Consider the following 13,760-nt stretch of genomic DNA (forward strand, 5'->3'; position numbering starts at 1 on the left):
GATAGTTGTTTAATGAAAGGAGACATTTGTACATTAGCACATTCAAATAGCTGTTTTAGTGGGATCTTTGATTGGCTGTATTGCTTCTTTGAATTTCAAGTATTGGAAACAAAGTCTTTTATGATGCCTAACTGGAAAATTACTTCCTTTTTGAATTTCGTTCATTTCTAATTTGGAAGAATTGATTCAATCAATTATTTATTTAGGCAGATTGTAACACTTTAGTGGGATTTAGAATTCAGAAACATTAAATCTGTCTACAGAACTTGGAAAGAAAGCACATTTTTTTAGAAATTGCCTTTTTAATACTACTCTAATAAAACATTCTGGGTGGTTTTAGTTTCTACAAGCAGAACATAAGTATTTTATTCAGAGAGCTTTAAATAAAGAGGTAATATTTTCCTTTAATCCCGTATCTTATCAATAACTTTGTAGCTAAAATTCGTTCCTTTACTTCATCCCATGAAATGTTTCCACTTTCAGTTTAATGATGCCCTGTTGTATACAACACCAGTGCAGTCTGGGATGTATAAACTGAACAACATGCTCTCATTGGCTGGAATGAAGGTCTGTGTATATTTTATATATATTTTTTAACCTAAGTATATTTAGAGAAAAAGCCCCAAGATAATCATCTTTCTTACATCTTTAACTTTCTCCATGTATTACTGCTCATGTGTTCATTTATTCACTCATGTAGTCATTTGTTCACTCATGCATTAATTTATTCATTAGATATTTATTGAGAATGACTATAAACAAAACAAGGCAATAGGTTTGGTGGAAAATATAAAGATGTTTATATAAATATAAATGGAAACATGATTCTTTTGGTCTCCACCCCTACACCAGTCTCCCCAGGAGCCTAGCAGCTAGTTGGGAAGATGTACACTATACATAAGTACTTATAGTAAGAAATATTACTGTAAAAGCACAGTTAAAATTTTTGGTTGAGAGTTCAGAAAATAAAGAACAGCTTTTGGTGGGACATGGAGGGATGAATGGCAGTTAGAAAGAGGAAGAACCAAGGAAGGCTTTTTGGAGAAAGAGCCAAGGATAGGTCAGACACGGGTGTGCAGAGATGTGAGGAGAGGCCCAAAGGTGGGAAATTTGTGCCTATGTGTAGGTAGGTGTTTAAATTCCATTGGAGCAGAGAGTAGAGGAGGGAGAGTCGTGCTAGATAAAGCTAGGAACGAAGGTCGGTGGTGAATGTCAGCAGCCAGGACATTGGGTAACTTTAGCTATGTTTCAGAGATGAGATCTCCAATAAGATGAGTTTGCTCAAATTGTTTTGCTTTCTTCCAGGTCAAAAAACCCACCCAAGAAGCATATCAGAATGAACTAAAGATTGAGAGTGTAGAACGTTCCTTCATTCTCTCAGCCAGGTAAATTAAAAAGATAAATGTATAGATCAGCACTTGCCAATTTTATAGGGTCAGACATTTCCAGTGTTTTTTTACATTTAGGTTAACTACTAGACTTATCTTTTTTCCCTTCTATTCTTTCTGGATACCACGCAGTTTTCTCTTGATTTACCATGCAGGTAAAATGTCTAAGGTTGGATATAATTGTGTACTAGAAGCACAAAAATAAAAACGTTTCTCCGAATAGAATAATCATGCTGAAAATGTTTCGCTGACCATTTTTTTTAAACTGAATATTTCAAATCTCTTTACAATGCATAATGTTTTTAAAAACATCGGCACTTTATCATTTCGCTTTATCATTTACTAGGAAGTTTTCACATAACACTGAAAGGATATAACAAATTTAAGAGGTAGGTGTCCTCTCATTAAAAATGAGGATGACTTAAGTTACAGAAAAATTAAGTTGCTGTCTTAAGGAGACATAGCTGGCAAAGTCAGGATACAAACAGATTTTTTGCTTTTAAATCTGTTGTTATTTATGATACCCATTGCCACAAACTAGAACCTGCACTGCCTGATGTGTAAATCAAACTATATTGCCATATGTAAATAAAGTCCTTAAAAAACCTGAATCTGTATGAGTCATAAACATACATTATTGAGTTATTGGCCTAGTGGTAGACATGGATGTTTGACAGGATTTGATTAGTGAAGGGAGAGACACCAACAGCCATAGCATACTCCCCTGCTGGATCTGGGGTAGTGAGTCTAGACATCTCCCAGACCTAACTTTTGATGTAATAAAAATAGCAGATACTTTTATAGCACTTACTTTGTGCCAGGCACTATCCTAAGCACTCTGTGCATATTCATTAAATCCTCACAAGAACCTTTTAAGGTAAGTGAGCACTCTTACACTCATTTTATGGTGAGCAAAGCCACCTGGCTGTTAAGAAGCAGGGCCAGGATTTGGACCCAAGCAGCCTGCTTCCAGCTGTGTCCAAACCACTAAAATCAACTAGGGCCTTAGCAGCAGCTCGAATCGTAACTGGAACCATTTATTTTTCTGCATCAGGCATGGTGCTAAAAATTTTATATTTATGTTCTCTTTTAATTTTTATGTTAACTAGTGGGGTAAGTATTGTCTTGACCTCCCATATAAGAAAGCTGGAGGCTTAGAGAGGTTAAAAAATAACTCCAGAGTTACACAACTAGTAAGCAGTGGAGCTGAAATTTGACCATGGCTCTAAATTTATGATTTTAATCATGATAATATCGCCTGTGTCCATGGATGTTGAGGACTCAGACCAAATGTCTGACTTTCCAAAGTCAGAGGACCACAAGAGCAGCTAGCTCCCTGGGTCGTGTCACTCTTCTGAAATGCAATGGCCACTGCTGCCTGACACCAGAGCTCAGGATACAGGGGAAGACAAATACCTGTTTTCATGGTTTGTCAAATGCTTCCTAGCTCCCAGCCAGAGCTGTAACCGTTTTCCTTCTTTCTTTTTCCTTCCTTCCTTCCTTCCTTCCTTCCTTCTTTCCTTCCTTCCTTCCTTCTTCCTTCCTTCTTCCTTCCTTCCTTCTTCCTCCCCTCCTCCTCTCCTCCCTCCCTCCCTCCCTTCCTTCTTCATTTCTTTTTTCTTTTCTTTCTTTCTGTTTGAATAAAAGGGCAAAGAACGTCAGGCTTCTGGCGAGTATTTAAACTTAATTCTTAAAGTCAAGAGAGTTATTTTTCAAAGATCTGGAGAGGAAATGCTTATAGGAAAGTCAGGTTTTCAATTGTATTTAAGTTTTCTAACTAAAAATTTGCTTTGGTAAAAACCAAATTCTATTTTATTAAAAATTAAATAATTCAGCAAACAATGGTACATCTTTCTTTCTTTGGTTGCCTATCAGGTAAATATTTGGATGTCTATCTTTTTCTAGATTGGCCTTCTTCAGTAAGGTCATTGAATTTTTAAGTGTAATAGGAAGCCCCAAGAGTTTTAAGCTAAGAATTGATATGATCTAATTTATATTATTAAAAGAGCACACTGGCTGCTTTGTAGAAGATAGACCACCAGAGACTACAATAGAAGTTAGGAGATTAGGTAGGAGACCATAGACAATAGTGTCTTGGATTAGAGAGGAAAGAAGTGGTCCGAATCAGGTATAGCCAGTAAAATTGTTGATGGATTGAATGTGGTATATGCAGGAGAAATGATAAAACAGGAAAGTTCTTGATAAATGAAAAGTAAATTTTCAAGGAAGCATTAACATGGCACGTGGGAAAGGGAACTCACACGTATTGAATGCCACTGGTGTGCCATGCTCTCCTTCTGAATTCCCCCAACTACAGTGAGGCAGGTACTGTATAATATGTAAAAGGGATAAAAAAGCCTTCTTGTGATCTGGTTCTCATCTGCCTTATTGTCCTGATCTCCATTTTCTCTCCTTGTACTCACCCCTATGAAAGCATGGCATGTTCCATCAGCATGGATCTGCTTATGGTTCTCCATGCATGCAGCCTACTTCACATTCTTCTGTCTTGCACAAGCAGCTACCTCTGCCTGGAATTCATTGTAACACAAAGTTAGGGGTCAGGCATTGGGATACAGTAGAGAATTAAAAGGGTCCTTCCTTCCCTGAGCTTACAGTCTATTATGGAAGACACACACTTAGCGAAGATTAACACAATTACTACTGTGATGAAGTAGTTGTAGGAAAACTACCAGGTGCTGTGAGGCTGTAAAATGAGGGACCCTGAACTAGATTTGGTAGAGAAAGGGCACTTGCCTAAAGACCTGCTTTGTCTGTTGAGTTATGAAGGATAAATAGGAGTTGGGTAGCTAGGCAAAGGGGAAAGAGGCTCATGGTCATGGGGAACGATGTCTACCAAGGTCCTGAAGTGGAAAGGGGCATGGCATAGTCAAAGAACTGAAAGACCGGTGTTGCATGAACACAGAGAATGAAAGAGAAAGTGACCCAGGATAAGCCTGGAAGGACAAGGATACAGACTTTGCAGAACCATGTTGTAGACTTTGGTCTTTAGCTTAAGAGCCACTGGAAACCACTGAAATGTTTATACAGGAGAATGATATGATCAGACTGGCATTTTTAAAAGAGTATCCGGTTGCTGTGTGGAGAATGGTTTGGGAGGGGAACTAAAGGAGATGGCTAATTGGACATAGGGGAAGTGAGAGGCTTGGAGAGTGAGTCTCCAGCTTGTACAATGTATTGGGTAGTGGTGACATTTGCTGTGATAGGGAACTCTGGGAAAGGAGCAGCTTTGGAGGAGAATTTAGTTTCAGATGTGCATAATGAATGTGAGATGCCTATGAATCGTCAAAATGGAGCCATCAAGGAGGTAGTTTATGTAAGGATCTGAATGACAGAAGGAAGCCTGGACTAGAGGCATATGTTTGGGAGTCATCAGCTTAGGGGTGATAACCAAAGCTAGGAGACTGAATGAGGGTGCAAAGAGAAACTAAAAGAGTTCCCTGTCAAACTCCTATAATGCTTCTAATCCTAACTTAGTCATCACCTCTGCAAAGCCTTCTCCACTACCTCAGAGTAGCATATACAGTTGACACAAGTAGTAAATGGTGTGACAAAGTCCAACACACCAGAAATCCCTTCTATTGGAGGGTTTTTCCTCTTGAAAATTCATCCCAACCAATGGGAAAATGGTGCTTATTGAATTCAAATTTTCTTTTTGTTAATGCGCGCATTCCATAAGGAAAAGAATACTTGGTTTAACTGTGTTTCGATCTGAGGAAGATACTGATTCTTCTACTAAACATGTTACAAAGGGAGAGCTAGAATGTCTCCACTTGCTGCTGCGGGCAAACGTGTGTGGTCTGTGAGAAATGTTATCGAGAGCCGGTAAACATTGTTTTGGCAGAACCCCACACAAGAGAGCGCCAGGAATGATTAAATGAAAGAACAGCATATGTGACATTATTTGTACAGTTGAATCACATTCCACATCTCTCAGGGCTCCAGAAAAATCAGACAGCGGTTCTCAAATTAGCCATCTGCCTCTCAGCATTCTGTTACCTCTTCCAGTGAAAAGTAGGGGAGGCAGAGAGGGAGGGAGGGACGGTAATATTTTATGAATGTTTACTTGGAAGCCTCAGCATATGTTCTCATAGTGTAGTTCTTCAGAGAACATGAACAGAGGCCAGAGATGACATGGTGGTGAAAGGTTCAACCCTTAGCCACATTTGGGTCTAATATCAGCTCATCATTTAGTATTGTCTGTTATCTAAAGCAAATTGTCTAATGTTTTGAATCTTCAGTTTCCATATCTATAAATGGCGATGGTGGGTGGTAATATCGGAATAAGAGTGTACATAAGATTCAATATATATTCCAGGGAGTAGCTCTGAATGAGATACGATGACATTTGCAAAGCATTTAGCACAGTTGGCTGACATGTAGTAACTTAAATAAATGTCAGCTAGTTGTGATAGTAATGGTAGAATAGTGGAGGTAAACTGAGGCAGGTTTTATTTGGTTTGGAGAGAGAGGGTCTGTTTCTATTTTATTTTCTTCTTGGTATATAATGCAAATTCTGGAAATATACTAGTTTAAAATTTTTATTTGTAAACTGGATTTCTACCTTTTAATATGAGTGTAAATTCTAAATGGCACTTCGGTCATTCAGAGAGAAGGTACATTTGTGAGAATGATTATAATGGGGAAGACAAGTGGTGTTTTAGTATCTTCTTGGCCTTATGTGGGTTCATTCAAATGCAACAAAATATGCCTATTCATAACATTATTTATGATAGAATTTTTTATTTTAAAAAAATATCATTTAAGAGTTCCAAAACCACACCCATACCCATGCTCTCAGTGTCTTATTCAGTGTGAAACATAATTTTCTTCTACTTACTTTTTTATATAAACTTTTATTAATAAAACATTTTGGCGTAGAAGTTCAAATATACTTAAAATTAGAGTGAATAATATATAATCAAACTGTATATTCAGTCACACAAACTCAAATTATCAAGACTATTCTGTCACATATTTTTCTGTTTTCTAAAGTATTTCAAAACAAATTACAGATATCAGGTCATTTCACTCCTTCATACTTTGGTATGCTTCTCCAAGAAAAATACACATTTTCTTACACAATCACATTTCCATTACAATGATGGATTTAATTTTATTATGATAGAGTTTTAAATGACTCAGTTCTCTGTGTCTCTCTACACATTTGTGTGGGTGCACGCGTGCGCGCGCACACACACACACACACACACACAAACACTAAAATGTGCCACTCCCTCTTGAATATACAAAACAAAATGTGCTGATACCAGTGATAATCTGGAGTCACTACAGAAGTTTTTTGGGAGGAGCTGTGGTTGTACAAAAGCAGAACAAGAATCTCTTTTTCTGAATAGGCTTTCCTCCTATTTAGCCCGTTTTCATCTAGATTTGAGTCATAGCTCCTCGTGAACCGAGGGTAGGACAGGAAATGTGATGAGCTTTTTAGGTAAAGGCACCCTAACAACTACATGCTGTGTCCCTTGTTAACCACTCTTTAAACATCTGTTTATGATACCAAAAATGTTTTCTTAACCCACTGCCCTTTCTAGGAAATTTTAGTAGTAGTTAGTAACCTAAAAATATTTAGTATTCTATGCTATAAATTTGGGTTTGAAACTTGATTCCTTGGAATATTTTAAATTCTAGGATTGCATCTCAGGAAATACCTTGGTTATATAATCATAATTAATAATCGTGTGAATAAGCCCTTAAACCAAACAAAAATACTTCCAAAGTTAGGAGACTTCAGAAGCCATTCAGTGTAAAGCAGGACGTTTGGAAAGGAAAAGAGCATTGTATTTGCTAAAATGCCATATGTTCCCTAATGCCTGCTCTGATTATTTGTGCACATAAACCTCAGAGTTGCTGCCTGTGAGCAGCGTTGTTGGAGGGGGGTGAAATCTGTTGCCATGGGAGAAAGAAAAGAAGAAAGAAAAAGGCAAAGAATAAGAGCTGACATCTGGTTGATGGAAACTTCTTTTGCCCCCAACAGTTCTGCCACAGAAAGGGATGAATGGCTAGAAGCGATTTCCAGGTCAATAGAAGAGTATGCCAAGAAAAGAATCACATTCTGTCCTAGTCGGAGTCTTGACGAGGTATTGTCTTTTTCCTTCTTCTTCTTTTTTTCAATCTATTTCACTTTTTTCCTTAAAGAAACTTTTCCCAGGGTTTTAGAAAAGCAATATGTGTTTCACAGAAGGGTTGGAGGGTATGTGTAATTTCAGAGCTAAATATTTATCCTGTTAATGTCTCCTTGCAGGTCTATGATAGCATGTAGCATATTCATATTTTTTTTTTCTAGTTATAAAACCTCATTGTAGAAAGTGCATGGAGATAATCAGAAGTCATTCTTCCACAGGCGGACTCAGAAATTAAAGAGGAAGTCAGTCCCCTTGGATCAAAGGCTCCTATCTGGATTCCTGATACCAGAGCCACAATGTGTATGATCTGCACAAGTGAATTTACTCTGACCTGGAGACGACACCACTGCCGGGCCTGTGGAAAGGTTGGAGAGGATAACACCCGTCTCCATTGTGATTTTTAATAGCTCTGGGCTGTACATAGTGAGGAAGCTTATTTCCCCTTGTAAACCACTGAAGGCGGGAAGGGATACTGAATCATGAATGGTAGTTTCCCTAAATATTTAGGCAGGGAACACTCTTGTTTGGGAAGTTACCCTCTCCTACCTTAGGATTACTTTAGTATATCAATAATAGGCAATTTTCATTAAAATAAAAAAGCTAACAAATTCACAATTAATAGACCCTCACATTTACAGATAATTATCTAAACTACATTTATCTAGATACTAAGTACAGAAGTTCTCACTTAACATCGATAGGTTCTGCAACTTTAAGGAAATCAACATATAATGAAACCGGTTTTGCCACAGGCTAATTGATATAACCCAGAGTTAAGTTCCAGTGACATCTCATCAACGTTATAATAAAATGATGTCATTCAAGGACCTGCTGTATTTAATAGGGGCACTTTCAGTGTTGAAGTTATCACTAGTGGTATTTCTAAGTGTTCATGACCTCATTAGTGAAATGAGCATAGTAACAGTGACATCAGAGAGTTACTGTAAAGATTAAATGAGGTCTTAGGGAGCATTTAGTACACGGCTAGACACTTGGTAGAGGCACAGCAGAAGTGGTCATCGTTATAGCAGTGATGATGACAATGACCACTATGATAATGATGACAATACAGCTAACACAAGACTTACTGCACGCCAGGCACAGTTCAAACATTTTGCACACATTAATTCTTTAGTGCATTATTTTATGTAGTAAGTACTCAGTAATAATGCGTGGCCTCTACATCTTCCGGTGTGGTATTGTGTGTGAGTTCATTATATGCCTGAATTCCATAGAGTTGTTATTGAGATTCAATGTCTATAAAAGAGTTTTGAAAAGTAGACAGCACTATAAATTATAACATACCTGGTGGTTTGGATACAAAGGTTATTTAAATTAAATAATCCCCATGTGTTTTCAGATTGTATGCCAAGCTTGTTCATCAAATAAGTATGGCTTAGATTACCTGAAAAATCAACCAGCAAGAGTATGCGAACATTGTTTCCAAGAACTGCAGAAATTAGGTAATTTTTAAGTAAAGATTTAACCAAAAATTCCTTTATTTTCCATATACTTTCGAACAACTTTCTGGATCATCTTAGATACATTAGCAATATGATTGGTGATATTCATCTCAAAATATTGAGTATTTTGCTTTCTTAACTCAGTTAAGCTCTCCTGACTTATATTTTGTGGTATTTCCAAGAGAGATTGGACTGAAATTATTTTTACTTTGAAAACAGTTTTGCTAAGAATACTAACTGTAGAAGTGAATTTATAGTATGGAATGTTTAAAATAGTTACAAGATAACTTTAACTTTCAAGTAAGTTTTAAGTTTCTAGTTTCATAATTATTTGTTCATTACAAATCATTTTTATCTATTTGTAAAGTAATTTTCTATGGAAATATACTGGGTAGCGTTTTGTTAAGCTAATTCTAATCATTTGGACTGATTTAGTGACGGTTTATTATATACCTAAATGTTTAGCTTTTCACCAAATACAGAATGACATATCTACCTATCATTCACAGGTATCCATCTCTGCAATTAAGATGAATGCAGATAGCAGTATTGCTCGAGTCCCTATTTTGGGAAGAGATCTTTAGTTAAATTCCTGAAACTTACAGGATCTGAATTTTAAAAAGATTATTTTTCATTTCCACGAAGAATAGCTTTTCATCAGCAAACGAGAATATCTAAGTGAATAAAACTAGATGACATGCTATTTCAGAATCTGTATAGTTTGTTATTGTCTAAGTACATTTTCCAAGAAGACACATCTACCTAATCCTTTGCCAGCCTTTATATTTCTTCCTTTGCTTGCTGGGTGTATAATGTAGGGTTCAAACATTCAAAATTCACTTTTGAATCCTCCTCCCATATCATCAACACCCATTTGGTCAGTAAATCTTAAATTTCTTTGAAAACCTCTCTGTCCTTCTCTTGATTTCCTCATCTCAGCTCTAATAAGGCCTTCATTATCTTTCACCTGGACTACTGTAATAATTCCCTAACAGGTTTCGCTGCTGCAAATCCTTCCTCCCTACTGCCAGATTTATTTTTCTAAGTTCAATCTGCTCATGTCACTCCTTAGCCTGAAAGGCCTTTGATGTCCCACTGCCTAAACAACAGTCCAGTCTCCTTAGAATTGGCCTTTTGTCCCCCAGCCTCATTCTTCTCCAAATAGATGACCTAATTTCATACCTCTCTGCTTTTGCTCATGCTGACCTCTCTTCATGGAGCGTCCTTCCTTTTTTTTGTTTGGCAAACTCTTCTTTATACCTTAACGGCCAACTCAAACATCTCATTCTCTTCCAAGCTTTTCCTGAGCCTCTGCAGTCAAAATTAATTCCTTCTTCATGTTGACTTACAGTGCTTTTTCTAGCACTTTGTTCATTGTAATATTATTATTTGGCCATGAATCTATATACTAAATGATATGGTTAGATTTTTTTTAAGCCAGAAGTTTTTTTAAATTTATTTTTTTAAGTTGGTAGTACTTTTTAAGTTGGTAGTAATATGTTTCAGAATTCTAAAGGCACAAAAGGGTGTTGAAAAAGTATAAAGTCAGAGACAGTGGAACATCTTCCTCCCACTCAACTTCTGGCCACCCATCTTTCTTACCCAGGGAATTCTATATCCTTACATTGTTATTGTATGCAGTAATGTTTATTGACTTGAGTTAAATTGAATTGCAGAATAGCTACCATTGGCTTCATAAGTGTACCTGATTTCTTTAGATCACCAGAACTCTCCTAAGATCGGATCTCCTGGAAATCATAAATCTCCTTCAAGTGCTTTATCATCAGTCTTACATAGTATTCCATCAGGGAGGAAACAGAAAAAAATCCCAGCTGCTCTCAAAGAAGTAAGTGTTTCCATTAAACTTGCAACTTGATAGAGGCTGAATTATTCATATGCATATAATACACTGTTTTTCTTTCATAAAGGAAGATGTCATTTCCTGCTACTATTATGACATGCATTTTAACACTGGTAATGGGTGTGGCTGATGCCTCTTTATCTTGCTTGGTCTCCCATATGAGCTAGTCATTTAGAAAATGACTCTGAAGTTTAGAGAACACTTTGTAACAATGACAGAAAATAAAGATAACTTGGATACACATGAATTTTAAAAATTACTTTGAGGAGACCCCTTACCAGAGGGAAGAAGTCTATAGAATATTTTGGGCATTTTATTAGCATTTATTGATCTGCACGTTATTTGTTGATCTACAAGTTATTTGTAGCCATTGGTTGGTTATATACAGAAGATATCACTAATAGATTGTCTTTCCTTTAAACTTAAAAGAAAATTTTTAGAGTGATAATAGCCTGAAAGTTAGACCTATCAGTGGCATAATCCACAGACATCACTGATACCCCATCCCAGTTCCTCAAATTCAAGTGTTCACCCAATGTGAGAGATCAGACAGCCCTGCCTTTCTGGCCACTCCCGGTTTAATTAGTTTATTAATTAGTTTCACCTATGCTAGTTTTATGGCCGGCAGAAGCAGAGTAGACTTTTAAATTCTGTTTTCTTGTTTGGTTACTGTAGAAGTGTTCTGTCACAGAGTATAGAAGTAAACAACTCTAAAAAACTTGACCAAGATCATGTTTCTTATGTAAAGCTGAGTGTATTCTATCATGGCAATTGAAATACTAAGAGGTGATTTTTAGCCAATCTCATGAAATAATAAGAATAGGACTTAAAGTCCTAATTGCCAAGTTTCATACGAAACTGGTTAAGCCAGTTTACTGAGTACTTCTGAACTCTTGCATCACTCATTCCTGAATCTAAATCGATATTTAGAACCTTAAGGTTCTTCATTAACTGAAATCGTTTTCAGTTTTCTAATTTTCCACCTCTCCATGCTGATGTCACAGTTTATAAATATAATCCTTACATTTGCTCCCCTCTTCAGTCTAAATTCCACAGCATTGGTTACAGATCTCTTTATAGTCCAGACTCAGCCTAACTCCAGTCCCATTTCGTACGTCTTTCCACTCAACTACACAAACAGACCTTCACTTTCAAACCTCTGCTTCCTGACTGCAGCCATTTCTTCTACTCCACTAGTTGTCAAAGTGTCCTTCAGAGCAGCAGCAGCAGCATCACCTGAGAACTTATTAGAAATTTGAATTATTAGGCCTCACCTAAGGCCTACAGAATCTGAAATTTTTACAAGCCTTCTTGATGATTTAGATGTATAGTTAAGTTCAGAGAACCACTACTTTGCTCCGTTTTAGTCAGACTGGGGAAATTAATTTGTTCCATTAAGTGCTGTAAAAGTCAAAGTATTCTCCTTAGGAAGCTGAGTTCTTTTGTCTCTTTTTTAATTGAGGTGAAGTTCACGTAACATAATTAATCAACTTAAAGTATACAGTTCAGTGGTATTTAGTGTATTCACAATGTTGTCTAACTACCATGTAGTTCTGCTTTCAAAACTTTTTCATCACCCCATAAAAACACCCTGTACCCATTAAGCAATCAGTCTCCCTCCACCTCTTTCTCCACCCCCTGGGAACCACCAATCTACTTTATGTCTCTATATATGTTCTTATTTTGGGTATATCATATAAAAGGAATCATACAATATGCGACCTTTTATATCTGGCTTCTTTTACTTAGCACAGTGTTTTCAAGGTTCATTAAAGGTATGGCACATATCAGTATGCTGTTTCTTTTTATGTCTTAATACTTCTCCATGGTATGTATAGACTACAATTTATCCATTCATCTGTTGATGGGCACTTGGGTCCTTTCCACCTTTTGACTATTATGAATAACAATGCTATGAACATTTATGTACCAATTTCCATGTGGACATATGTTTTCATTTGGCTTGGTTATATAGCTAGGAGTAGAATTGCTTGGTCATATGGTAATTCTATGTTTAACTTTTTGAGAGATTGAGAAATTGCATTCTTATTCTAATAATGTTCAATACATTTTTAGAAACTCCTCTTTGAATTACATTCAGAGCCTCAGACCATCAGTAATAGCAGGCTCTGTCTCTTGAGTTGGATCTAATTTATTTTTAAACAATCAGATCATTGGAAGGAAAGTTTCATGCATCAGGTGAATAAGCTAGTTAATACCAATTTTATTTTTAAGAAGATAATAGAGGATTATGCATGGCTATTCAATATTGTGCTTAATTTTCTTGTATGGCTGATAAACTAATTCTAAAATGCTCCCAAAGAATAATGTACAAAATGTTTTGAACAATGATCACAACACTTACATTAAGTACATAGGAGTATCCCAATGTAACTACATTTTAAGTGAAATCTCATTTGAACGTAAACATTCTAATTTTTTAAATAAATTATTTGGTAATTTTATACAAGGATGTTATTTCTTTATACAAATTTACTTGCACTTAATATTTCTAATTTAAGATTAGATATTAAATTTTCCATGAAACAATATAGCATCCTTTTCATGAAATTTATATGAAATTAATACAATTACTACATGATTAAGATATAATTTTAAAATTCATAGAGCCCACCAGTGTTAGTTTTCTAGTGCTGCGTAACAAATTATCACAAACTTGGTAGCTTAAAACAATACATTATCTCAGCAGTCCAGGCATAGCTTAGCTAGGATCTCCGTAGGGCCACAATCATGGTGTCGGCCAGTGTTGAGTTCTCATCTGGAGACTGACTAGGGAAGAGTCTGCTTTCATCCTCACTCAGGTTGTTGGCAGAATTCATTTCTTTGCAATTGTAAGAAGGAAGACCCTGGCTTCTTACTGGCTTTT

General features: G+C 36.4%; 1 protein-coding gene across 2 annotated transcripts in view; it reads left to right on the plus strand.

Annotated features, from left to right (window-relative positions):
* The window catches only part of FGD6 (FYVE, RhoGEF and PH domain containing 6), a 95,609-nt gene that overhangs the window by 77,202 nt on the left and 4,647 nt on the right, over window positions 1-13,760 (plus strand). For both annotated transcript variants that reach the window (XM_039874098.1, XM_039874099.1), the window contains exons 13-18: window positions 484-567; window positions 1,306-1,385; window positions 7,402-7,504; window positions 7,768-7,914; window positions 8,910-9,012; window positions 10,731-10,858. In XM_039874098.1, the coding sequence (XP_039730032.1) occupies window positions 484-567; window positions 1,306-1,385; window positions 7,402-7,504; window positions 7,768-7,914; window positions 8,910-9,012; window positions 10,731-10,858 (645 nt within the window). The remainder of the gene's footprint in view (window positions 1-483; window positions 568-1,305; window positions 1,386-7,401; window positions 7,505-7,767; window positions 7,915-8,909; window positions 9,013-10,730; window positions 10,859-13,760) is intronic.

Source organism: Pteropus medius, unplaced genomic scaffold (genome assembly GCF_902729225.1).
Source record: "Pteropus medius unplaced genomic scaffold, Ma_sr-lr_union100, whole genome shotgun sequence".
Taxonomy (NCBI): Eukaryota; Metazoa; Chordata; class Mammalia; order Chiroptera; family Pteropodidae; genus Pteropus; species Pteropus medius.